Genomic DNA, 26,678 nt, shown 5'->3' on the forward strand with positions numbered 1-26,678 from the left:
AGCTGAGACAGGCCTCAGCTAATGGCCGAGCTTTCATAATTAATAATAAGTCTCCATATTGTTATTTGTGAGCTGGTGGTCCCAACAAGAAATCACTACTACAATGGGGTTAGGGACAGCCTAATCCACGGGCTCTGACGTCCATTTAGATAGGATTAAGGGTTCTGGTAACTTCAGAGTGGTTACAGACTATTTCAAAAGGCTAGAAGAAATGATTTAGAATGTTTTCAACTTAAAGAAAGGATGTTTGAGGAAATGGCTATATTAAAGCTGATTCAAATATACATTCATCAAAACATCAACATGCACAGTCTTATGCTTTTATAGATGAGTTAAAATTTAAAATTAGGCTGCGAATGTGCCTTTTGATAGTTAGCAATGAAATCAGAAAATTTGAAATTTATGTCCTGGCAATGCTGAAGCATGCATGGGCAGCCCATATATGGTAGTTCTGTCGAATTTGTCCATACTGGGTTACATGGTCTGCATTGACTAGCAACAATAATTAAATATTAAAGCAAAATAATTTAAATGAATGAGTAACATTAAAAAATAATTTTAGATTGACTTTATTTTTATATATAATCATATGATATTATATATATATGTATTTATGTATATATGTGTGTTTGTGTTTTGCCTGCATTTACTACATCCATCATGTGGGTCCATGGTGCCCATGGAGATAAGAAGGTATCAGAGCCCCTGAAACTGGAGTTATGATTGGTTGTTCACTACCATGTAAATGTTGGAAACCAAACCCGGGTCCTCTGAAAGAGCAACAAGTGTTCTTAACTAATGAGTTCTCACCCTCTCTAGCTCCTGAAATCTTTTAAAAATGAAAATAATTTCACTACTGTATTTTATTTATCATTAAGAGAAACATAAATAGCAGCAAGCTGAGATGATGATGCTGAAAGGACACAGGCTTGACTATGTGTGAGCATTAGTTCCAGAGACCCGCTGTCCGCGACCACAGCTGCACTGTGTGAGCACTGGCTATAGAGATCCGCTGTCTGTGACCACAGCTGCACTGTGTGAGCACTGGCTATAGAGACCCGCTGTCCATGACCACCTGCACTGTGTGAGCAATGGCTATAGAGACCCGCTGTCCGCGACCACAGCTGCACTGTGTGAGCACTGGCTATAGAGACCCGCTGTCCATGACCACCTACACTGTGTGAGCACTGGCTATAGAGACCCGCTGTCCATGACCACCTACACTGTGTGAGCACTGGCTATAGAGACCCGCTGTCCATGACCACCTACACTGTGTGAGCACTGGCTATAGAGACCCGCTGTCCATGACCACCTACACTGTGTGAGCACTGGCTATAGAGACCCGCTGTCCATGACCACCTGCACTGTGTGAGCACTGGCTATAGAGACCCGCTGTCCATGACCACCTACACTGTGTGAGCACTGGCTATAGAGACCCGCTGTCCATGACCACCTGCACTGTGTGAGCACTGGCTATAGAGACCCGCTGTCCGCGACCACAGCTGCACTGTGTGAGCACTGGCTATAGAGATCCGCTGTCCATGACCACAGCTGCACTGTGTGAGCACTGGCTATAGAGACCCGCTGTCCATGACCACCTACACTGTGTCAGCACTGGCTATAGAGACCCGCTGTCCATGACCACCTGCACTGTGTGAGCAGTGGCTATAGAGACCCGCTGTCTGTGACCACAGCTGCACTGTGTGAGCATTAGTTCCAGAGACCCGCTGTCCGCGACCACAGCTGCACTGTGTGAGCACTGGCTATAGAGACCCGCTGTCCATGACCACCTACACTGTGTGAACACTGGCTATAGAGATCCGCTGTCTGCGACCACCTACACTGTGTGAGCACTGGCTATAGAGACCCGCTGTCTGTGACCACAGCTGCACTGTGTGAGCACTGGCTATAGAGACCCGCTGTCCATGACCACCTACACTGTGTGAGCACTGGCTATAGAGACCCGCTGTCCATGACCACAGCTGCACTGTGTGAGCACTGGCTATAGAGACCCGCTGTCCATGACCACCTACACTGTGTGAGCACTGGCTATAGAGACCCGCTGTCTGTGACCACCTACACTGTGTGAGCACTGGCTATAGAGACCCGCTGTCCGTGACCACCTACACTGTGTGAGCACTGGCTATAGAGACCCGCTGTCCATGACCACCTACACTGTGTGAGCACTGGCTATAGAGACCCGCTGTCCATGACCACAGCTGCACTGTGTGAGCACTGGCTATAGAGACCCGCTGTCCGCGACCACCTACACTGTGTGAGCACTGGCTATAGAGAACCGCTGTCCATGACCACCTACACTGTGTGAGCACTGGCTATAGAGACCCGCTGTCCATGACCACCTACACTGTGTGAGCACTGGCTATAGAGACCCGCTGTCTGTGACCACAGCTGCACTGTGTGAGCACTGGCTATAGAGACCCGCTGTCCATGACCACCTACACTGTGTGAGCACTGGCTATAGAGATCCGCTGTCCATGACCACCTACACTGTGTGAACACTGGCTATAGAGATCCGCTGTCTGCGACCACCTACACTGTGTGAGCACTGGCTATAGAGACCCGCTGTCCATGACCACCTACACTGTGTGAGCACTGGCTATAGAGACCCGCTGTCCATGACCACCTACACTGTGTGAGCACTGGCTATAGAGACCCGCTGTCTGTGACCACAGCTGCACTGTGTGAGCACTGGCTATAGAGACCCGCTGTCCATGACCACCTACACTGTGTGAGCACTGGCTATAGAGATCCGCTGTCCATGACCACCTACACTGTGTGAACACTGGCTATAGAGATCCGCTGTCTGCGACCACCTACACTGTGTGAGCACTGGCTATAGAGACCCGCTGTCCATGACCACCTACACTGTGTGAGCACTGGCTATAGAGATCCGCTGTCCATGACCACCTACACTGTGTGAACACTGGCTATAGAGATCCGCTGTCTGCGACCACCTACACTGTGTGAGCACTGGCTATAGAGATCCGCTGTCCATGACCACCTACACTGTGTGAGCACTGGCTATAGAGACCCGCTGTCCGCGACCACCTACACTGTGCCGTATACATGAAACCTACTGAAGACACATCTCAAATGTTCTCACCACGAAAAGAAGGGCACAAGACAGCAATGGCTACGTTAACTGGTGCTACTGTACTGATCACTTCAGTGTAGGTGTGAATCCAAACACTGAGCTGTACATCTTAAATACATACAATTTTTGTCGATTATAGCTTGCCAAAGCTAGAAAGAGAATATAATTATAAAATATGAACCACCGAGCACTTCCAGGAACACAGAGCACTCTGCCTCTCCCTCCCTTTCCCACTTTTTGTACGCCCTTCCCTACTTTTTCACACTCATCGTCTGGTTTTGGTCATCTGGAAACACGTCTCACAAATATGCTCACAACCTCAAATACCAGGTCCACTGTGCCGAAACAACAGAGGGTTACAACTCCAACCACCCAACTACAACTGCAAAAACAGACACTACAGCAGCTATTTCAAATCAAAATAGATTTGCCTATTAGGAGAGCCTCACGAAACAGCGAAGACTGTTTGCTTTGAAAAAATTCAAGGGGACGTGAAAACTGACTTGTAACAACACCCAGCATGGATAAAAATGATTTCCCAAGGGACAAATGATAATTTAAAACACATGACATGTAGACACGTTACCCCTAGCCAAGACCGGCTTATGGCTCACCTGATCTGCGGGTCCGCCCACCTGGGCCCAGCCAGGACGGAGACTGCAGTGTACTCCACCGGGTTATAGTCCTGCCACTCCACAAGCCAGCCCACCTTCTCATTAGGAACCTGACTCCGCTCGACCTTAGAACCAGGGTAAGGAGATGTCCGAGCCTTGTTGTGGGAATTCTCATTGGCACCGTTAGAACCTGACATGATGACAGCGTCAAGGTGAAATCCACAGGACGGAAACGAGTTTCTGAGGAGAAAAAGAGAAACATCTCAGAAACATTCCAAAGCATATGAACTAAAAAACCTAGTTCAAAGACTCCCAAAACATTTTCAATTTCAAAAACTTCTAAATACTAGGAAATTGGGGCTGAAGAGATTGATGACTCAGAGGTATGTACTGCTCCTCCAGAGGAGCCGAGCTGGTTCAGACGGCGCACAACCACCACAATTCCAGCTCCTAGACAAGGCCGCTGACCTCTGAAGGCACCGACACTCACATGCATGTGTGCATGCGTACACTAGGATTAAAAAGCAAAATAAACACTTTAAATCAAAAAATTCAAGTTAAGAACATGTAACATCTATGAAGGATTTTCCAACATGAAGATTTTGAAAACTAGCTAAATCTGGACTGAAGTGGTAACTCAGTAAAATGCTTGCTACACAAGCACAGAGACCTAAGTTAGAACCCCAGCACCGACACAAAAGGTAAGCACTAAGCACTGTCTGTCACCACAACACTGGAGTAGAGCAGGTGGAAAAAGCTCAAAAGCCAGCCAGGTGATACGGATGAGCTCCGAGGTCAGTGAGGGACCCCGTCTCAGGGGCCAATGAAGACATCTGGTATCACCCTCTGGCTTCCATATGTACACACACACACATACACACACACTGGCACACACCAGCATGCACACACAAACTAGTTAATCTTATAACTGTTGCCTATTAGCTGCAATTATTTTAGCTGAGCAAACGGGGCAGAACGTCAGTTTTATGTTCTTTTAGGAAAAGGGGATGTGTGTGCTATGAAAACTCAGCCATGGGTAAAAATATAAACAGTAGTTTAAAAATAAATTTACTAAAAAAAAAAAGAAAGAAAGAAAAAAAGAAGGTTATGTGCAAGTTATTGCATGGCCGTGAGTTACCCGTGGTGACTACCGAGTCATTTCAACACAGGGTGATTGTTTCTGTAAGACAACAACAAACTGTTTGCTCTGCCTGACTTTAGTCTGTCTTCCTTGATCCCATTCAGTGACTGTCACAACGCTGCCCCTTCATTTGTGCGCACTCCTCACCCATGCGGTACTGTCAAACTCCCAAACTGCAGGGATGCCCACCCGATGAGGAGGCTCACACCGCAGGGAGGCAGGCTTCAGTGAAGAGCAGGAGAATATATAACCTGACTGACTTTATCCAAAGTACAATTCCCGAGCAGTATGGACAGCCAGGAAGACCGCCTGATCAAAGGCAGCCTGGCCACTCAGCAAACTGCCTCACACACCAAGAAAACTTGCAGGTTTTCATTGTTTGCCTATCTGTCGGCATGCTTCCTTCAGCCACTAGAGATCTGAAACCCAAGTTATGAGTTCTCTGAAAAACAAGTATCATTCAAAGCTCATACTCAAAAATACGTAAGTGTGAAACATGTGTATTTATCTAACTAGATTCCAGGAATATGTTTTTTAAAAGCAACAGTTAACAGAGTCCTGTTCTCTATTTTTGAAATGAGAGATAAGTTTCATGGATGGAAATAGGGCAAGAAAAACATACTCATTCTTCTATTCTATCCCAACCAAGCACCAAAACTATTTAAGTAATCTGAAGTTCTCTGTTCTCCCACTTAGGGAAGACTAAGCAAGCAAATGGTGCCAATGTGCTCTCCAGTCTCATTAGATGACACACCTGATGCTTACTTTCCTAACAAATTTAATTTCTTAAGGGAAATAGTGGAACTGGGGAGACAACACTTCTGCTAAGAACAGCAACCACCCAGTCACTGAGGACTGGAGTTCAGGTCCCAGTACCATCTAAAAAGCCAGGCATCCACACACACCTGTGACCCCAGTTGGCAGGAAGTGAGGCGGCAGAGGCAGGAGGATCCTGCCCAGCCGAAAAAAACACAAGCCCCAGATTCAGGGAGAGAATCTTCCTCAAAGGAATAGGCAAACCGTGAGAGATAAGACCCCCAATATCATCTTCTGGACTCAGCACAGGTGCACGAGCACACACAACTGCACATGCTCAGAGAGAAAGAAACATCCATAAATATTTTTAAAATAAATAGCAAAATAAAATCAGACTCTGCATCTGATAATCCCATTTAGATCCGCTCTCCAGTGTGAGATAGTGATGGCTATTGGAACAAGAATACTTATTATAAACATATACAGAGCATAAATGCTTTTATTGAATAACAGATCCGTGCAGGAAATGTTTGCCCTAACAAATGGGAATTAGAAAACTAACAAAAAGCATCTTACAAAGCAGAGACCAGTTCCTAAGACTGGCAATAAAAGGAATTCAAAAGTGGCATGTTGCTTTGAACCAAGGAAAATCTCAGTGTTATAGATTCTAAGAGCTAAGCATGCACTTGCAAGGCCCTGTGCTAAGCGATGGAATTCTGCCCACTCATCTGACCCTCACAAACCTCTGTTTTCGAAATAAGTCTAACAAAGCCTTGGGAGCCTAGTAGGCTAACTGGGGTCATACACTCACAGCAGTCAGAATGCAGAGCCAGGCTCTAAGCTGGGCCACGCCCCTGAAGAAAATGATAGCCACAAAACTCTTGAAGTGATATCGCTCTTGTCGCTCCCCAGATGGTTTGCAATATTAGATTAGCTGGCACTTGACACATTCTTGCTGACTCAGCTTTGGGCTTTTCTTCTGAATATGCAGTTTCGGTTCTGGATACCCCACTGTCAAAGTTCCCTTCCCCATCTTACTACGATAAAAACAGAACATCGAGCAGCTTTGTATTGTTCTGGTACCAATCAACAAAAGAAGCCATCAGTGATTGCCCGAGTTGAGTTTCTCCCTCGGCAAACCCCACTGAAGACCAGATGTGTAAAGGGAAGTTCATTCACACCAGCAGAGAGGGACGCTCTGATTGAGGGGTTTTATAAGCACTGTCAGGAAGAGAGAAAAGAGATAAAGTCACTGGGCCTACAAACCACAGACAGTAGAAGTCATTCTATTTTCAAAAAGACTAAGAAAGATGGCACGTTTGCAACCGGAGCCCTGAGAAATTTCAAACTTGATCTAATGAGCCGGCTAAGAACCACGGAATTCTCTTTCCTCTGTGAAACTGAAGCTTGCTGACAGTCGGCCTCCTGGGAAATGTCAAGTCTGAAGTGTGGGCGTTTGTGCTCTGGGGAGGGGAGGGAGAGGACCACTGCTACAGACCCTGGTGTCGAGGACTCAACAGAAGCAGGCTTGCAACTTTCCCAGCCATTGGCCCAGCAGAAAGAGCGAGGTCCCAGCCCCGCGGTCCCTGCGCACAGCAAGCGGTGCCTGCCACTCACACCGACAGTGCATGTGTCTCCGTGACAGGCATCAGTATTAACCCTCACACGGGGCAACGCACAGTCAAATGCCCGGTAAACCCCGGTGACCTGCGAATCAACGCCGGCGGCACAGCCATGCGGGCAAACTGAAACACCGGAGCGGGAGAAAGGTCCTTGCTAAACCCCGTGCGCCGGCACAGCCCCCTGGAAAGGCAGGTCTGGGGGAGCCGCAGCCCGCCCTAGAAACGGGGTACCTGGACGCGGGGACGCCACGGCAACCTGACGACCGGACAGCCACGGACGCGAGGGCCACTGAGAGCGACACGGTGGCTACCGCCTGCCTCAGGGAGCGGCCGGCCATCGGCGCCTGGCGCGCGGCGGGCTTGGGGTCTGCGGCCGCCGGGCCTGGCCTCGAGCCCCGCAGCGAGCGAACCCCGCTCCCGAAAGACGCCGGGCACTGGGACCCCACGGCGCATCCGGCGAGGCGCCCCACGACGCTTTACGACGGGGCCGCCAACCAACCTGCCGGCCGGGCCTCGCGGTCTGCGCAGGCGCGCTGAAGCCGACGCGGAAGGCACCCGGCGACGTGAAGGGCCCAGCCCGCGGCCGTGCGGAGTCACGTGAGCGGTGCGCGGTCGTGCGGGAACGCGGGACGACGACGGTGTGGTTTCCAGAAGGAAAGTCACTCGCCTTGAGAAACATGCGCACAGAGCAGGCTCAGCGACCGCCTGTGAGCAGGAAACGTGAGCGTCCCGCCCGTCACGTGACCATCCCCGTCATGTGACCTGCTCCCCTCTGGGCCCTAAGGAAGGGATCCCAAGCCTGAAGGGGTTCTGAGCTCCCTAGAGTCCCCGTCTTGCTGCTGTCCGTGGTGTTAGCGACTCTCTTGAGCCTCCTGTCCGAAAGGACAGCCCGCCTCAGTGTCCCACTTGAACCCACTTGAAACTGGCACAGTCTGGGTAATAAGCCAAGTGATGCACGAAGGGCAAAAGTTAGACAAGTTGAAAGTGGTAAAAACCAAGTGTGCCACGCGGTCAGCATTCTGGCTTTCGTATTTTTCTTAGACAAATTTGTAAGCTTCGCCCTCTGCACTTTAGGAACATACTCTGAGGTATTGGCAGTTTCTTAAAGCCACACCGATCATATTTTAGCCATATCCTGGAAACTACAGGACTCTCGGGATGGAATAGCAATAACAAACTTGACACCCTTAAATTCCACGCTTGGATAAACTCGAAAGTATGAGAAATCATATTTTTTATTCCCACAGCCCAAACCTGGTTCCATATACTGAGGCGAAGTAGGGATTATAATTATATATTCTCCTGCACTTTGGAGTTTAAGTGTTACAGTTTAGATAAAATGCTGCAGATTTCCAAGTAGCCCGCCAGCCACCAGCCACGAGGGACAGTGGGTCCCAGGCAGGGAGCCACGCAGGTGAGAGAGCCCGGTAGGCATGCCATGCAGAGAAAGTGGGTATTTATTTAGTGGGTTATGGAGGGGCAGGGGGAAGAGCAGAGAGGGAAAGAGAAACGGGGGGGGGGGGGGGAGAGACAGAAGCTCCTCTAAGGAAGGAGCTCAGGCTCGAATCAAAGGAAGATCCATTTGCCTTGGCAGATGCCAGAGTGGGCGAGGCTTTCTCTTAAAGAAACGGGAGAGATCATTACAACAAGCCTATCACTTAATGTTTTCCTGAGGCTGTGATCGCCATCCCTCTGAGGTGCAGTCATTCGGGAAAATAATTCACCTTGGGCTTCAGTTCCCATGAAAGATAGTTGTCTTGTTTTCACTTGCTCCACTGCCTCCTGCCATGAGAGAAGTTTATTTCCCTGCTGGACAAGTAGCCTACCACAGCTGTCAACACTTTAGATCTTTCCACACAATTCCCCTGCCTTTAAAAAGCTCCACACTTTTTTTTCCATGAAAATAGAATCCTGTTCCTAATCCAGTCTTTCTTATGGCATCAGTAGTCAATGAAATCTTCCCTTGGGTCTTTAACTGGTAGCCTCATATAGGATTATCTCTTTAAGATTTATTTACTTTTATGTGTAGAGGTCTTGCCTGAAGGTCTGTGCATCCCAAGTATGTAGTGTCCACATTGGAATTACAGACGGTTGTAAGATGCCATATAGGCAGTAAGAATTGAACCCAGGTCCTCTGGAAGAGCAGCCAGTGCTCTTAACCACTGAGCCATCTCTGTAGCTCAGGCATTATCTTTGATAGCTCTTTCAGATACCATTTTTCTTCAAATATTGTTGACATAAAAAAATAACTCTCCGTTCAAAGGGTCTAAGAATTTCTTGGGGAGCAATATGTAAATGCCTGTGGCCCCAGGAACAGATTTAGATGACTCCAAATATCATGTTCCTAGGTGGTAACCATTTCATTTTAGTTTCTCTAGCAATAGAACAAAGAACATTCTAAACATTAGTTACAGCACATCAATAAACTCTCTGCTATGGGCCTCAGGTGTTATTTCATCCTCTTTGAGAGGGGATCTATTTATGCATTAAAACAGGATTTGTGTAATAGTCACGGTGAGGGCAATAAATAGCAATTTAGATAGATAACCCACAATAATTTGTCTCTGGAGCTGCAACATTCCAACTCTTGACGGTCATTGAGACCAAATCAGTTAACCAGCCTTGTAGAATATTGATGTAGCTGTGGCTTTTCCCCTAGGAACTTCAGTTCAATGTGCATTTGAAAGCAGGTCCTAGTAGCTTTCTCTGGGAAGCTGGGGCAGAAGGATCAGAAGTTCAAAGCCAGCCTACATCGTAAAATCTTGTCTCAAAAAATGTGTATTTCAAAAATAAATATGAAACAGGGCATAGTGGTGCATACCTTTAATTCCAGCACTCACGAGGTGGAGGTAGATGGATCTCTGCAAGCTTGAGGCCAGCCTGGTCTACATAGGGAGTTCCAGGACAGCTAGAGCTGTATGGAAAGACCCTGTCTCCCAAAGGACTGCTTTCTTATAGAGGGAAGTGAGTGATAAGAAGCTAATGACATCACATCAGGGCAGTGCTTAATGACTGGGGAGGTGGCTAAGTTCTTAGAGTGCCCTGAGGATTTGTGTTGGTGCCGACACTCAGGAGTCAGGAGATCAAGATCATCCTTAGCCACATAGCAAAGTTCAAAGGCTATGCTGCCTTAAGAAAGGAAGGACAGGAGGAGGAGAAAAGAGGTGGAGTGGGGAGGCCCTGTGAAAGAATAGACAATCTCCTGTGGTGAAAGAGTCACTTTCCATTGTAATAAAGCTCTCCTGAGCTGGTCACCTTCGAGCAGAGATGGAGGTTATGAAACTGGTGGCCACTGTGGCCACTGGGCAAGAAGAACAGTTCATCTAAAAGGAATGTAGACTGCATATACTCTGGGATAGGAAAGAGCTTTCCACTAACAACGGAAGCCCATACACTGAAGCACCCTGAGCAGTGAGGCTTGTCTTTTTTTCCTCTGCAGTTCCTGAGGAAAACACCTACTCTAAGATGCTACCTTCTCTCCGGGCAGTGGTGGCACACACCTTTGATCCTAGCACGCAAGAGGCAGAGGCAAGCAGGTCTCTGTGAGTTCGAGACCAGCCTAGTCTACAAGAGAGAATTCCAGGACAGGTTCCAAAACTACAGAGAAACCCTGTCTCAAAAATAATAATAATAATAGAAAAAATATGTAACCTTCTCTAAACTCCCTGCATCTAAGGGACCAGGGGGGGCTCTGTGTCAGTGAGATGAAGGTGTAAGTTTGCTGTGTGGGTCTTGTGAGAACCTGCTGTCTCCCTGGTAAAAGGGTCTGACTTGCTTCACGTGCACATTCTACCTGCACACTGTATCCGTGCTGGGCAGGAGGGCTAACTCTCCTGTCCATGGACAACTGTCTGACTACCCTGTCAGAGGCCTTGCCCAGTAGAGTACAAGAGGGAAATTGAGACTTAAATGGGGCCTTGGATATTTGCATCAAGCCTGGGCAAGCTGCTTCAACAGCTTTGGAGGAAATCAATTTTCTCCTTGATTAAACCATGATTGGGTTCATTTTATTTTATTTTTTTTTTAAATCTGGCATAAGAGTGAAACATTTGTTGAAGTTTTTCTAGGTCCCATGATGTAAGAAGCCCTTCAAACTCAACAGATTGAGTCTTCACAAAGTAGAGAAACAGGGAACAGTAGTGCTGTTGTTAATCCCAGCAGAGACAGGCAGACCTGAGCTCAAGGACAGCTGAGTTTACACAGCAAAGTCGAGGCCAAGTGAGGGCGACCTAGTGAGTGTGGTCAGGAGGAGGAAGAAATTACCCAAGTTGGAAGCAGACAAGCAGAAGTTGTCATGAGTTACAGTGGCATGAGAACAGAGTAGTCAACTTCTCATTACTCAATGCGCGACATGTGAACTTGGGAGAAGGTTTGGTTTTGCTCGTGGTTTCCCAGGGCGGATTGGCCCTGTTGCTCTTGGTCTTCAGCCCAGGCAGCACATTGTGTGCAGAGCACAGTCAGGCTGTTCACTTCATGGGCAGAATGTGAGAGAAGAAGGGACTGGGGACACAGTTCCAGTACCCCCAGAAGGGTAGGTGACCAGTGGCCCAACTTCTTCCCAATAGGCCTCGAGTCCCAGAGCTTCTGCCATCTCCTAGGAGCACTGCCGCCTGGAAACCAGGCTTGAACACGCGGGCCCAGGAGAGCTAGCAGAGTGAAAAGTCGGGAGGCTGCTTTCTGGATGTGTCATTTACTCTCATTTCCCCTTGTTCTCATAATCTGCGGGGCCCAGCATAGCTTCCCTCTCTTTCCCGTAATAAGGACTGTCCTCAGGCCTCCTGTGTTCTTTACCTTCACCCCCACAGCTTCTGCTTTTTCATGACTTAAGGAGCAGTGAAGGAATCTGTAAAGCTCTCACTTAACAAAGCTTGGCTTTCAAGATTAATCCTGTGCTAGAGACTAAAAGTCCCCTTGACAGTCACGCCTTTGTTCTAAGCATATCTGTTCTCCCCTCTGAAACACTGGAACTATTATTTCAATGGATAGAGTGCATCTGGCAATAAGATATGAGAATATTTTAAAAACACGTCTAAAATATTTCAAAAAATTATTCCCATGTTATTTTTCATTTTGATAATGCAATTTGAGCAAACTGTTTAACTTCTCTGTCTCTTTCCTTGCCTGTAAAGTGAGGAGATGTGACATTCAACTTCACAGAGCTATGAGAACTAAGCATAATAGTTTATAAAATGCCTAATAAATGTCATAATAAATATGTTTTCAAGCACTACAACATAATCACTACAAATTGTCATCTATCATACATGTTACCACATCTTCTAGGGCATCTGCTGTGGGTTTTCCTGAACTGGGAGTTGATACAGACTCAGCACCAAGTTGCAAATTAGGTAACTTGTCCAGACTCAAACAACACATCTAATAGCTTGGACAGCCCATTTGTTCCCATAATAAATCAATAGTTGGGATTAGAAATTTATTGGCTCACGGTTCTACAAGTCAGAAATCAGTTTCACAGTTCCTAAGTCAAGATGGCAGCAGGACCACACCACCAGAGGGCTCTACCAGAGAGTCTGTTCGTAGCCTTCTCTACCTTCTAAGTGCTTGTGACTACTGGCATCCCTAGGCTTGTGGTCACCTCACCCCGGTCTCTGCTGTTGTCGTCACATTGCCTTCCTCCTTTTCTGTCTTGGCCTCACCTTTATAAGATACATGTGATTTAATTTAGTGTCAGGCCCAACAATCCAGGATGAGACCCTCATCTCAAAACCCTTAGTCACATCTATGGAAGCCTTATTTCAATATTAGTTACTATTTACAGGTTCCAGGGCTTTGCGCCTAGGACATTTGGGGATAATGTTTCAGTTTACTTTACCATGATTCAAATTTAGACATGAATGACTATGACTCCCAATTCCTAACCAAACATGGACGTGCTCACCATTAAATGCCTGAATTGTTGCAGTGCTGTGGCAGATACCGTGGGTGTGAAGTGGATGAAACAACCACCGTTACTTACCAGGCTGCCCTGGCAAACCGGTGGGTTAGCTGAGGGGGTAGATGGTGGTTTAAAAAGAAAATAATAATCATATGAATAAATATCAAGCTGCAGGCATGACTTATGTTCATACTGGAGAGTCGGGGTTGCTCTGCAGAGGAATGATTGAATACAAGGTCAGGGCTGGGAAAGTCCAGCCTTGATATGAGATCTTAAGGAGTAAGGGTCACTGGACACAGAGATAAGCAAAACCTTAAAACACCTCTACTGAAGAAGATGTAACATACTAAGTGTTCCTTAAGGAGTCTGCTATGGCAGGGTTGAGGAGATGGCTCAGGGGTTAAGAGAACTGGCTCCTCTTCCAAAGGACCTGGGTTCAATTCCCCAGCACCCCCATGGTAGGAAACAGCTACCTGTAACTCCAGTCCCAGGGGATCCAAAACCCTCTTCTGGCCTCCTAAGACACCAAGCAGGCACATGGTACACACATGGCAAAACACTCATATACATATAAATCAATAAAATAGAATCTACTGGGGCAGCTACAGAGTTATTTTATCAGTACACTGGCCACACAATGTGGCTCTTCCCTGAAGAGTCTTTCAACTTGCACTGCAACAGGACATATACAACATCAGCTCCAGAGGTCATAACTGAGTAGATTTTAATGAAGCTCTACTATATGGTGCTCAATCTAGACAGAAAATGAAAAGGAAACTCAGTCTATCGTGCCAGGAGACAAGAATTTTCTCAGTTACTTGGCGTTCTAGGATGTTCAAAGAGCCTGGCAAACTTTCTGTAATTGAAAAACACAAGTGTTGGTTCTATCTCAGATTAGTTGTTAGGCAAGACAAACTCACTCAAGGACAATTTTTACAAATGTGCTGCTAGGTGTTACAAGAGAGATTTCGGAAAATGTACTTTTGTAGTTGAAAGTATTTTTCAAGGTTTTAATCAACATTTATTACATGAAAGAAATGAACTTATTTAAGCAGCTAGTTGAAAACAAACGTGTGAATTTTGATAAATCTGTTTCCTCTATTGTGTTCTGTACGTAAACTCCCATCATTGCATTAATATTCATAACTAGGGAATGAAGTTTCCACGTCACATAAAAACTACCTCATGAAGCCAAGCATGGGGCATGCGCCTCAAAGTCCAGCACTCGGGAGTCTGAAGCAGGGGGACCAGGGGGCATGCACCTCAAAGTCCAGCACTCAGAAGTCTAAAACGGGAGGATTATGGTCTTGAGGACAGCCAGTTTTGTGCAGAAAGATCTGTCTCAAAAGAAAAAAAAAGCTGGAATCACTTCATTTATTTTGAGAATATACAGTTAAATAGAGCCGTAAGCCATGAATAGTATATAACCTATGGGAATGACCCCCAAGAATTAACCTTTAGTGCCCCTACTTTCCAGTGTCCATATAAGCCATTGGCAGTCCTTACCACTCTGATTTGTTCCCACCCTATCTACCTCAACCACCCTGTTGAACCCGCCGTCAGCTTTTCCTTGCACTCCTCCAGTTACTTCTGTTTCTCTCCCATCCCTTCTCTTCCAGAAGCCAGTTACACACTGACCACGGGAGGGGGGGGAGGGTCCACAGATGAAGTAGGATCACATGACTCTATTATTTAGAACCTGTTCAATGATTCTGTCCCTCCGCCCACTTTTTCAACTTTTATGTGTATGCTAGGTGTTTTGCCTGCCTGTATGTAGGTGCACCATATGCATGCAATGCCCATGGAGGCCAGAAGAGGACAGCAAATTCCCTGGAAATAGAGTTTTTGTAAGCCACCATTAGGGTTCTGAGAGCCAGCTGAACCATCTTTCCAGCCCCCCCGTCAATGATTTTTAGATATACTGAAACTTCAATAGGGGCCCTTGAGATGGCTGGGTGAGTAGAGGACTTGCCACACGAGCCTGATAACCTGAGTTCAATCCCCAGAACCTGTGTAAAGGTGGAAGGAAAGAATCCACTGCACAGAGTTGTCCACATATGTACCGTGCTGCGTGCACACAATAACGATTATTATTATTTAAATGAAATGAAAATTACCATAGCTTGCAAGATCTTGCATAGTTTGGCTTCTGCTTAACTTAGGAACTTACAACTCCTTGCCCACTTACAGACACGTCTGGAGGTTACTCCCCATGGAGAGTATACCAGTCTAGGTTGCCAGAACGATCTGTTCAGGGCAGGGTTAGTTTTTCCCCAGGGTTAACACTGAGTGTTGCTAGCTTCTGGTGGCTGGCTGCTGTATCCTGCAAGAAACAGGTACAGTAGAAGTGGATGGACTGCAGGAACCTGCAGGGAAAAGAAGTCAGAACATGGAATTCAGTTTTTTTTTTCTTCTCGTAGCTTAGTCATGATCTCTCCTACTGAGGCTTAACTTGTTTCAGATAGCAGGAAAGAAAGATCTAGAGGAACTGGATGTTTCCATGAAACAGGTAGAGAAGGGTGAAAAGCAGGAAGTCAGGGACCAGCAAAAAAGCAATAAAAGGAGTCCAGAAATGGGGGTGGGTAGGTGACTTTCTGCACAAGCAGAGGACAGGAGTTCAGGTCCCCAGCTCCCGAATGAAGCTGGGGAGACAAACCATAATAGATCATGATGACCTCTCACCCAGTTTGTCAACATGAACCTGTTCTTTGGACCCCAGAGTCACTAAACAAATGGGAGTGGTATAGTGACACCACAGAAGTCCAGATAACATATTCCTCCAGTCCTTTTACAAACAGTTTTATGGCATTCTACAAGAGTAACTGTATACTAGGCAAAAGGCAATGCCCAGACTTTGTAATATTTACTCTGATGCTCATCAAGCGTGCTGGAATGCTATTGTGGCCCCTCTGCTAGAAATTCAACAACACTAAGTGATAAATGAAATCCTGACCTACATTCAGGGCACAGTAGATCTTTTGGATCTCTGAGCCCTGCCCTGTAGTTACTTCCTTGATCACCAATAGAAAGTGAGATAGGAATACTTCCAAACCTGATCTTTGGAAGGGGCATTCGGAAAGGAAGGGCCAAGTAAGTCAGAGGCAATCTTATTGGATACAGCAAAGATCAGCTCAGCTATCAAGATTCTATAATGTGGAATGATCATCATGGGAATCTCACTCTCAGTCCCACCTGCCAGTCAGAGGCACGTGTTGAATGCTGTTAGACAGGCTCTCCGAGTTAATCAGACAGCAGCTCCAGCCCAGGAGCTCTTCCGCCGCTTGGTACCAGTCTTTCTCCGTGTGTGGCACTCGGTGTCCTGATGTCACTAATGACCTGGTGCAGTTTCTTTCCAATCCTGGTTATTTTAAGAAGTAGGAAGTGGTTTCCTTTCAGTAAGGGCAGACACATATTCTCGGGCTTGGTGAACCTTTCAGCTGTCTTCCACAAATAGAGCTCATCAGGGCCTCACATGAAATGACATTCTGCAGAGTACGGTTCTGGCTCATGTTGCTAGCATTGGTTCTTGTGGACTCTGTGGTCAGCAAGCAGCTTATGATCTGGGTGCGCTAATGAGACAAGTACCAGAGAACAGAGGTTAAGCTCCACTGGAATCTGAACACCTGTCGCATCTGTGAAGCATATAGAGGCCCCTTGGAGATAAGATGCACAATGCTGCTCTTTCTGTCCTGTTCTACTGGAGGTTACGTCATGGCCTCTTTGGGCTCGAATATCATAAATATAGATAACCACTGGGGAAATGGCTTTGATGTATTTATTGTTTAGCTCAAAACACATCCACTTTTGAGTAAAACCCAGAGGAACACAGTGTTCTCGGTCAGGCCAGCCTGTGCTGAAGGATATGTTTTCGGCCCAGGAGCTAGCTGCATGTCATCTTCCAAGGGAGAGTCAAGAGAGGAGGTCCTGGGGCTCTGGAGCAGAATAGGAATTTTATGGCACAGAAATGTTTGCTCTTTGGAAATCAACTGTAGGCCTGTTACAAAGCCCTAGAAGACTACCAGTCCCCCACCAGGACAGTGCCCATCATGTTACTAAGCAACATTTAACACCCAGCTGAAACTACCAGTGTTCTTCCGAATTCTGTACAACAGTAAATCTTTTCTCCCCAGAGTTGCTTTTGGTCACTGTCTCATCACAGCAGCAGAAGAGGAAACCAGGTCTCCCCCTCCCCTCACAGTGCCCCTGCACCCTTAATTCTGCCTCTCTAATCACATGTTTCTGATTCCAAAAGCTTTTCTTCCAATAATCTTTTATCAGTTCACTTCATAAGCCTCCAACTTGACACCAAAGTAAAGTGCTTCCTCTCTGACAGCCCAGCCCCCAGGCTCTGAAGAATTCTTTCCAGAACAGAAAACTACTTGTTGTTTAAGAACCAACTCCACCAGGAAGAAGAAGGAACACCTTTAGAAGGCTGGAGGAAGGAGAGATGCCTGATCTGCGTGCACACATGTGTGTATGTGTGTGTCTGTGTGCATGCGTGTGTGTGTGTCTGTCTGTGTCTATGTGTGTGTATCTATATGTCTGGGATCAGGTGCAGGGACTCAAGTGGATTTTGGTGATGGGATGAGGACACTTCTTGTGATCAGCGTCCATGATGTCATCAGATGGGAAGGAGAGTGGGAAATGTGGTACAGGGAGTTTGGACAGTGACAGCAGTTCCTCCAGGAGCCTCAAGATCTCATCCCTCAGTAGCGATTGTGGGAGGGCACTGGGGAGTGGTCAGCCTACTGCAGGCAGGGCATGAGGGAGGATGGCAGGGAGCATCAAGACACTTAGGATGACCAGCCTGGATCCACTCGGTAGAGCAGGGAAGGAGTGAGGAGCTGGGACATGGAATGACTCTTCACTAGAGAGAGCCAGTCAAACAGAGACTCAAGTGGGCGCATTCAAAGGGGTGAGCTAGAGGAACTTGGGGTGCTCAGCAAGGGCGACTCCGAGCTGAAACTGGACAGCAAGCGGTACAGCAGTTAGAAAGCTCAAGGTCATGGATAGAAGCATGGGTGATAAAAAAAAAATCAAATGAAAAAGGGGAGTACACTATTATTTTTTGCCTCATTTATACCCCTTCCTCCACATAGACTGGCCTCTAATGCATACTGTGCAATGATTTCATCATTGTGCGACAGACAGAGCTCGGTGACAGAGCGTCATCTTCCTCAGGTGCTCCTGTGTACAGACAGCTAACACCAGCTGGTCACCTAGTGTAACTGGTGAAGATAAGGGTCTGGTAGTTCTCTAAAGCCCTCAGAGAAATCAAGCAGATAAGTCTTCAGGGGCTTGAAAGGCTACAAAGAACAAAGGTGCTGTTTAAAAAGGAAAAGGGCTCCCGGAGTGTCAGGTGATTTCAGTGCACGAGGTAACAGCCTCAGCAGGAAAGAGGAATTGTATTAAGACCATTAGCCAATGCTGCAGGCAACAAGTTGGCTGGGCACTGAGTCCGTGGCCTCTCCTTCACTCTCCTGGCTCCCTGAGTGGGGATGCTTTCTTATGAAGTAAATTAGAACATATGGCGTGGTCATCTTGAAGGGAAGACCCGGATGACAAGTGGAGACCACAGAGGAGGTTGGAACCTCCTGCTCCTCTGCAGAGCTGCCCTGGGGTCAGCAGTCACAGAAACTGGATAAACTACACAACCACAGCACTGGGTGCTGGTGCACAGAGCTCACCAGGGAGCGGCTCCAGCTCAGTGCTGGAGTGCTCACCCCAGGACTGCAAACAAGAATGAAAAGGTCTAGCTTGGGCAGCTGGTGCATGAACTCTTAGATAAAATGTTCAGATTTAAGTTCGCATCACACTTGATCTTCATGCATCTAGTCCAGTTCTGACCACAAAGCTTTAGTAGAGTATCAGCCAGGAATTCAATTTACTTCTCTCTCTTTCTCTCTGTTTTTGTTTGTTTTGTTTTTTGAAACAGGGTTTCTCTGAGTAATAGTCCTGGCTGTCCTGGGACTTGCTTTGTAGACAAGCCTGGCCTTGAACTCACTGAGATTCACCTGCTTCTGCCTCCTGAGTGCTGGGATTAAAAGCATGCATCGCAACCCCACCCTAATGGGAGCGTCCCACGTCCCGGAGAAGAGGCCCTGTCTCGAAACCTAGATGGACAGCTGTCCTGAGGAACAACATCTAACGTTGATTGGCCTCTGGGCCTTCACACAAGTGTGCACATTTGTGTACTTGCACGCATGCAAGCACCAGTGTACCGATGAGCATACACACATGGTCACATACACAGACAAATTGAATATAACTCCTTAATAACATGTGCTATAAATTATAGTGAAACAGCTAAAGATGGAGGGAAAGGTGTGGCCTGTGGGGACCTTCCCTATGTTGTCACCATACCTGAAGCTAAGGCATGACAGGGTGTGAGGACAAACATGGGGGAGTTTTCATCAGACTGGCCAGACAGAATATGGTTCTCAAAGAGTTTTTCCAAGAGGAGATGCACTGTCTCTTTTCCATACACAGCTGAGAGCCTTGACGCCCAGGTGGATATCCTCAACAAAGGTTAAATAACACCAGCTGGCAGAATGGAGACTCCCCCCTCCCAAAGAAATAATCATGACTGCTGGGTAATTAATAACCTTACGCTGAAGGCATATTAAATGTGCATGGAGCTAATTAGCATGGGTGCTAGTCCCCTAAGCATGGTAAACAGCAGCTAGTGATGGAAATGAGAATATGACCACTCCTAGATGCGGTTGAGGAGAAGGTTTGTAGTAGATGTAGGGAGTGTCAAGGCAGAGGCATCTGGAAGGGTCTGGATTGACCCAGGTCATGAGAAGAGAAGGGAGAGGAAAACGAGACAGGAAGAAAAGAGAGAAGGAAGAGGAGAGAGAACAAGCAGACAATGAAGAGAGGTCCAGGAGCAGAGTCAAAAGAACAAGAAAGAAGCCACGAGTGTACAGCCAAAATGGCTGGGTTCTATAGGAATCAGAATCTGGGGGAGGGGAGGGAAACCCAGGGGCTGGAGATGTTTAGGGTGGGGTGGGCTGTGTACAGGATGACTCTGTGGCAGGTACTGGTGAGTAGGGAGTGAGGGAGCCTAGAGGCTAGAGTAGACCTTGATATGCCAATAGGCACCACAGGCACAGGCTGAAGGAAGAGCCATTTGTCCCTCTTGTCAGTGCTGCGGAAAAAGACTCCTCATAGCAGGTAGGAACGCGGACTTATCCAAACGCCAGACTTTGGGGAAAGGAACTATTAATTTTGCTCACTTATTCCAAATAATATCAAAGGAAAGCATAAAGTCTAAACAAAGAACTTTTAACCAAAGGGGCCACAAGTTTAAAACAAAAAACCTGTAAGTAAGTCCTGGGTTTGTGGTCTGAGGCCTGACCTTAGGTCAGACTGACTTTACTTCCTGTCTGTGTTTTACACAGGGAAGGGGCAGAGGCACTACACAGGCATCTGCTCTGCAGGAGGTTCAAAGTGAAAGTGCTTTTCTCTGTGTGCATCCAGATATAAAGTCCCCGGAAGACACTGCTATGACAGTTCCCCCACTCTCTGCTCTTTCTCTGGCCCACCTACCGTCGCCTAGAAACACACACAGCTGCAATTACCCAATGAAACTAACCTTTTCATAAACCAGCATCTTGTTGACTAGCCTGCCTTGTCTTTTTATTTTCTTTCATGGTTTATATGTTGCCACGTTGATTTATTTGGCATATCACAGTTTGTATAGCTTTATGCAAAAATATGGAGAAAACCAAACCTTGGTGGCATTTTCTTACTCTAACTCAGATCGCTTGTTGTTGACAGTTTTGATCCACAAATGGCAATATTTTGCCCAGCAGTAGGGAAAACAAAGACTAAATAGCAGTACATTGTACATTTTCATTACACCATAGGGAATAAATAAAATTCCATTTTCTGCCTTGTTCTGTTTTCTTCCCACATATCAAATATTGGTGTTTTGGTTCATACTGGGTTTTAATATTAGACCTCCTGTCACTCATGCTGACGCATTTTAATATTTTAAATGACAGCTCTCAATATAAATGGTCAAAATAGACAATGTAATTATATACTATAAATCTTATTTAGGATTTTAATTAAAATATAGAGCGGTATGGTAAATCAGATTGTATAAGATGTGGTACATGTTAGGATGCTGCATGAACCTTCTGGAACTTAGTTATATGCCCAATTCTTGTTGTTGTTTTTTTTTCTTGAGACAGGATCAGACTAACCTTGAACTGGTAATCCTCCTGACTCAAGCTTCTCAGTGCTGAGATACTGTGTTGGCTGGTTTTATGTCAACTTAATACAAGCTAGATTCATTTAGGAAGCAGGATCCTCAATTGAGAAAATGTCTCCACCAGACTGGCCTGTGGGGAAACCTGTGGGGCATTTTCTTGATTGACTATTGATGCAGGCAGGCCCATCTCACTGTGGATGATATCATCCCTGTGTAGGTGGTCCTGGGTTCTATGAGAAAGCAGGCTGAGCAAGTCACGAGAAGCAAGCCGGTAAGCAGCACCCCTCTGTGGCCTCTGCATCAGCTCCTGCATCCAGGCTCCCTCACTGTTTGAGTTCCTGTCCTAGTGATGGACTCTGACGTGGACTGTGAGCGGAAATAAACCTTTCCTCCTCAAGCTGCTTTTAGTCATGGTGTTCTATGACCGCAAAAGACGCCCTAGCTAGCACAGGTGTAATCCACGCGCTCGAGGATGGTCGCGGTGTAATTGTTGATGGCAGGGGTGCGTGAGAATGTGAACTGTGGTCTGATCCCTCGCACCACTAGAGGTCTGAGCACGCTCTCACTTAGGATCACTAAGATAAAACCTTCATCGTTGCTTTTATCTCTTCATCTATTTACTTTTTGTTTTGTTTACGGAAATTGAGTCGCGAGTCTGATGCATGTGGGTACTCTACCAGTACCCACCTTTTTTTATTTTTTATTTTGAGATAGTGTCACATTAAGTTGCCTAGGCTCACGCTGTAGCCTTGACTGGCCTTGAACCACCAGGCCTGGCTCAGTCTTAATTTTTTCAATGGGATCATATGTTGCTAATTTTCTAGGAAGTTATCATGTGGCCATATGTCATGAAATTTGGAAAAGTCATACTGGGCTGGCAAGATGGCTAAGCAGGTAAGAGTTTGCCATGTAGGCTTAATTACCTGAGTTCATTCCCCAGAACCCACAGGGAAAAGAGAGAGCTGACCTCCATGTGCCCAGTGCAGAATGTGTGCACCATTGTGGTTGCACAAACACAAATAGCAATAAAATAAAAGTAGTTTAAAAACGTTTGAAGTTATATCCCAAACCGGAAATTGTCATACTGAATGAGGTAGCCCAGGCTCAGAAAGACAAGTGTTCCCAGTTGTGACTCCCAGCTGCCAAACATTAGCTTTGAGTGTGCAACTTGGGGTAACCTTAGAAGCAAGGAAAATAGAAAGGGATTGTTGTGGGAATGTGAAGGAGATGGGGGAATGGCAGGACAGGTGACATGCAGTGGGAGGTGGGGGTAGTTAACTGAGAGAAGGGGGGCAATAAAGAGGGAAAGGCAGACGGGGTAAATAACACTAGGAATGTTTGAAAGGCTCTAGAGAAATCGAGCTTAAAGTGTGTGTGTGTGTGTGTGTGTGTGTGTGTGTGTAGTGTTTATGAATGATATTCTCAAAAATTAAGCATTAAATAAATTCAATGAACCAAAAAAATTATAACCATGCCGGTGTTTTAAGAAGAGTTCTCATCATTTCTTAGATGAAAAGCACAGGTCTGAAGGCACTGAACTGAGGATGCCTCCCTTGACACCTACCTGGGAACCACTCAAGGCTGTTGACACTGATGCCAAACTGAACTGATGAAGGCTGCCTCTTTCTCCTGTTAGCCTTGAGGCTGTTACCCCAGGCCTTGTCAGATGTTTGTCTGCTGGTTGTCTCTGTAGCTCTCCTGTAGTTAGTAGGGAAGGGAGTGGTTTGTTGTTGACGCTTTCTTCATATTCTAAGGTTATTCTATGTGCATGCCTACGTAGACCTAGAAGGCCGACTTCTCTGTTTGAAGTGGCCTATTTTCTCCAGCGAGTTACAGAATCCGTCCTCCAGCATGGCTAACAGTCATTTCATTATTCTCTTCAGAGCCGCTGTGACTACTTGTAAAAAATTGTCCACCTCAGGCTTCTTGGCTGACGATGCTCCTTCATAGAAGGATCCAGTACACGCAGAGATTCCAGGACCCTCACTGCAGCTCCCAGTCCCTCCTCTTGCACCTCCCAACCCGCTGAATTAATTCTATGTTCTTGTAAGTTTCTACGATGTATACGTGAGGAAGGTAGGTTGAAAGGGCCACTTTGCCTACACAGCTAAGACTCCGTATAGGTGAGAAGTTTCAGTGATTTTGCTGCTGGAAATGACCCCTCACCCTGCTCTGTCAGTAATCTCAGGACACTCACTGGTTGCCCAAGGAGGACTTTGGTGGATTCTTACTGAAATTTTCCATTGTTTCTTTGTGTCTCCCCAAGAAAAGAGGCTCTACAACAGTTTCCCAAAACCCGATAACATATTCGTGATCAAAGAGAAGACCAAAACATCTAAGAGTGTCTGAGTCCTGGACCCCACACTGAGCCAGGGGTACAGACGAACCACTTCACTTCTCTAGAGTTGACTTCCTCATCTGAAAAGTGAAGAGAGTGTCGAAGGCAAAATAGCAGCAAATTCAAAGATGGATTTTTATGTGCAATTCTAGACTTGGGAGACATCTTGTTTTATGAATGTGTTCTGGTAAGTTAAGCAAAAGTGGTTGATTTTGTAGACAAAAATACTGACTGATCCATGGTTGTATCACAGAGGCATGGATAAGCAGCATAATGATTGCCTGGCTTCCTTCCCCCAGGATGAAAACAAGGTATGTAGAATGGCTGAGCAAAGCGAAAACAGAACAAAAAGACTCATCATTTCCAAGTACTCTCCTAGTAAAGGCTAAAGCCAAGAGGACTTCCTTACTATGCCCCATGGTACCCAAAGTACAGGATTGAACAAAACAAACCTGATAAATTAGACTTTACCAAAATTAAAAACTTTTAGTGCTTCCAAGGACTCTATTGACAAAGGAAAAAAATCAACCCATGGAATGAAAGAAAATATTCACAAAGCAAGTGTCAGATGTGGGAGTCCAGAATATATAAACAGTGCTGGAAACTTGGCAACTGAAAGACTATCCAGGTTTTTAAAATAAACGCAGGACTTGAGTCAACACTTGCCAGAGAAGAAATACAAATGGCCACTAAAAACATGTTTGGAAGAGGACCCAAAGCTGAGAGGAGTTGGGAGGGAGGCTTGGATCTGAGAGGGTTTGTGGGTAGGAGTAGCAATGAATATGAGCAAAATATCATGTTGGGCATCCGATGTAGCACAAATTCTAATTAGTCTTAATAATAAAAAGTTGGAATCAACTATTAGTGGATGAAAGCGGAAGGATCAGAGAATCAGAGCGGCCAGCCACTCTTACTTCCAAAAGTAAGTAAAGGGGTGATCCTGTCTTCAGACTGCATGCTCCTCAGATTGCCTTTAGCTCCTGTCTCCTCCCACCTTATACTCCTCTCTCCACCCAGTCATATGACTCCGGTCTGCTCCTCCCTAGTGCTAGGATCAAAGGCTTGTGATCCCAAGTGCTGTGATCACCTTTATGTGAGCTCGGCTTTTTTGAGACAGATTCAATCTCATGTAGCCCAGGGTAGCCTTGAACTCACAGAGATCTGTTTGCCTCTGTCTCTCCAGTGCTGGGATTAAAAGTGTGTGCCACCACTGCCTGGCCTCTATGACTAACTAGTGGCTTAGTTCTGCACTCTGATCTTCAGGCAAGATTTATTTGTTATAGAATAAACAAAACACCACCACAATTTTAACTAAGCAAAGATGTGTTACACTTGTTTATGTTGCATAATTTAACTCTGTGAAGGTATGTTACATTTGTTTCTGCTGCCTTTATTAATGACGTAAACATGTGTTACATTTGTTTAACTATGTAAAGGTGTGTTGCATTTCTTTCATCTTGCCTGCCTAAGACCTGAATGGTCTAATAAAAAGATGAACAGCCAATACCTAGGCAGGAGAGGAATAGGTGGGCCTGGCAGGCAGAGAAAATAAGTAGGAGAAGAAATCTATGCTCAAGAGGAAACAAGGAAAGAATGAGGGAGAAAGAGAGGGACACACCCAGGGACAGAAGCCAGGCAGCCACCAGCTAGCCATACAGCCAGCAGGAAAGTAAGATATAAAGAAACCAAGATAAAAAGACCCAAGGCAAAACATAGATAAAGAGAAACAGATTAAAATAAGATCTAAGCTAAGGTTGAACAGCCCAAACTAATAATACGTGTCTGTGTCATGATTTGGGACTGATTGGTGACCTAAAGAAAAAAGCTTGCTACATTCAACATCATTTTTTATTAAAGAAAACAAAAAAATCAGAACCACAGTGGGATATCACATCATAGTCACAGGATAAATATGAAAGTAATTTTTAAAACAGAATAAAAAAACAAATGTAAGTCAGGATGTGGAGAAATTGAAGCCTTCATACATTGCTAGTGAAGATATAAAATAGTCAAAAAGTTAAACAGAGAGATATCATATTATCATATTGCCTAAATCCCTATTACTGTTGTTTGTGTGTATGTGGGGGAAATGTGTCTTTTAGGAAATTGAAGACTCATAAAAACTTGTTCATAAGTGTTCATAGCAGCATTTTCAAGCAATCCCTTAAAATTGTTTTAGAATTATTACTGTGTTTAGAGGATAAAAGACAACTTTGCAGAGTTAGTTCCTCCTTTTACTTGTGTGAGTTTTGGGGACAGAACTCAGACACCTGGGCTTGTGTGCTCACACCTTATCTCCTGAGCCGTCTTGCTGCCCCACAGAAACAATTCTTAATAATAATCAAACATGATAAGTGTACTAAATATTCCTCAATGAGCAGACAAACAAAATGTGCTATGGCTAGTCTGTGGAATAGATTCAGGGAAGGGAGAAGAGTGGAGGAGAGAGGGAGAGAGGGAGAGAATCTGAAAGAACCTTGAACTCCATAGCTAGTAAGTGAAAGAAACCATTCACAAAAGACAACTTGGTTTTTTGTGAAACAAAGTTCTATACAGAAGCCACATTTGATTGAGAGCAGTCTACCAACCCTTGGCTGACAAGAACAGCAGTTATGGAGAAATGGAATATTTCAGAACAATTGCCAATGTTACACAACTAACCTCTGTGTCTGGCCTAAGCCTACTGACTTCAAGATAAAACTTCTGAATCATATCACTAAGCTTTAAATATTTTTTAATATGCATCAGCACTAAAGCCAAGAATGCAATAACATCAGGAAAATATAGAGGAGACTTATTTGCCCTCCCATAGCTCACCTGACCTGATGGCTCCATTAATGTAATTGGTAAATATATTGAATTATGGCCTTGTTCTGTTCTATGACGAAAATTTATTTAGATGGATCATGTTATCAGCATAACTTGATTCTATGCTCCCAGGTCAAAATAATTTTTTTCTTATTTCATTATGAGTA

At 45.6% G+C, this 26,678-nt stretch overlaps 1 protein-coding gene and 1 long non-coding RNA gene across 6 annotated transcripts in view; one reads left to right on the forward strand and one right to left on the reverse strand.

Moving 5' to 3' along the window:
• Nudt9 (nudix hydrolase 9) overlaps nt 1–7,881 on the reverse strand; it is a 22,429-nt gene extending 14,548 nt beyond the window's left edge. Inside the window, exons 1-2 of one of the 4 annotated variants that reach the window (XM_075942718.1) lie at nt 7,748–7,881; nt 3,730–3,969 (exon numbers count right to left, since the gene is read on the reverse strand). In XM_075942718.1, the coding sequence (XP_075798833.1) occupies nt 3,730–3,926 (197 nt within the window). In that variant the 5' untranslated portion in view covers nt 3,927–3,969; nt 7,748–7,881. Of the gene's footprint in view, nt 1–3,729; nt 3,970–6,437; nt 6,699–7,333; nt 7,356–7,479; nt 7,615–7,747 lie in introns of those variants that run through there. The other 3 variants (XM_075942715.1, XM_075942716.1, XM_075942717.1) reach the window with 3 other exon arrangements.
• LOC142832317 (uncharacterized) lies at nt 7,840–24,917 on the forward strand. 2 transcript variants are annotated; one of them, XR_012907224.1, is made up of 4 exons: nt 7,840–7,968; nt 22,190–22,259; nt 23,249–23,890; nt 24,003–24,917. It is a non-coding gene; the product is annotated as an uncharacterized LOC142832317 (long non-coding RNA). The 2 variants fall into 2 exon arrangements; XR_012907223.1 differs by having other exon boundaries at nt 23,249–24,917.
• Nucleotides 24,918–26,678: the final 1,761 nt, after the last annotated feature.

Source organism: Microtus pennsylvanicus, chromosome 12, assembly GCF_037038515.1.
Source record: "Microtus pennsylvanicus isolate mMicPen1 chromosome 12, mMicPen1.hap1, whole genome shotgun sequence".
Lineage (NCBI taxonomy): Eukaryota > Metazoa > Chordata > Mammalia > Rodentia > Cricetidae > Microtus > Microtus pennsylvanicus.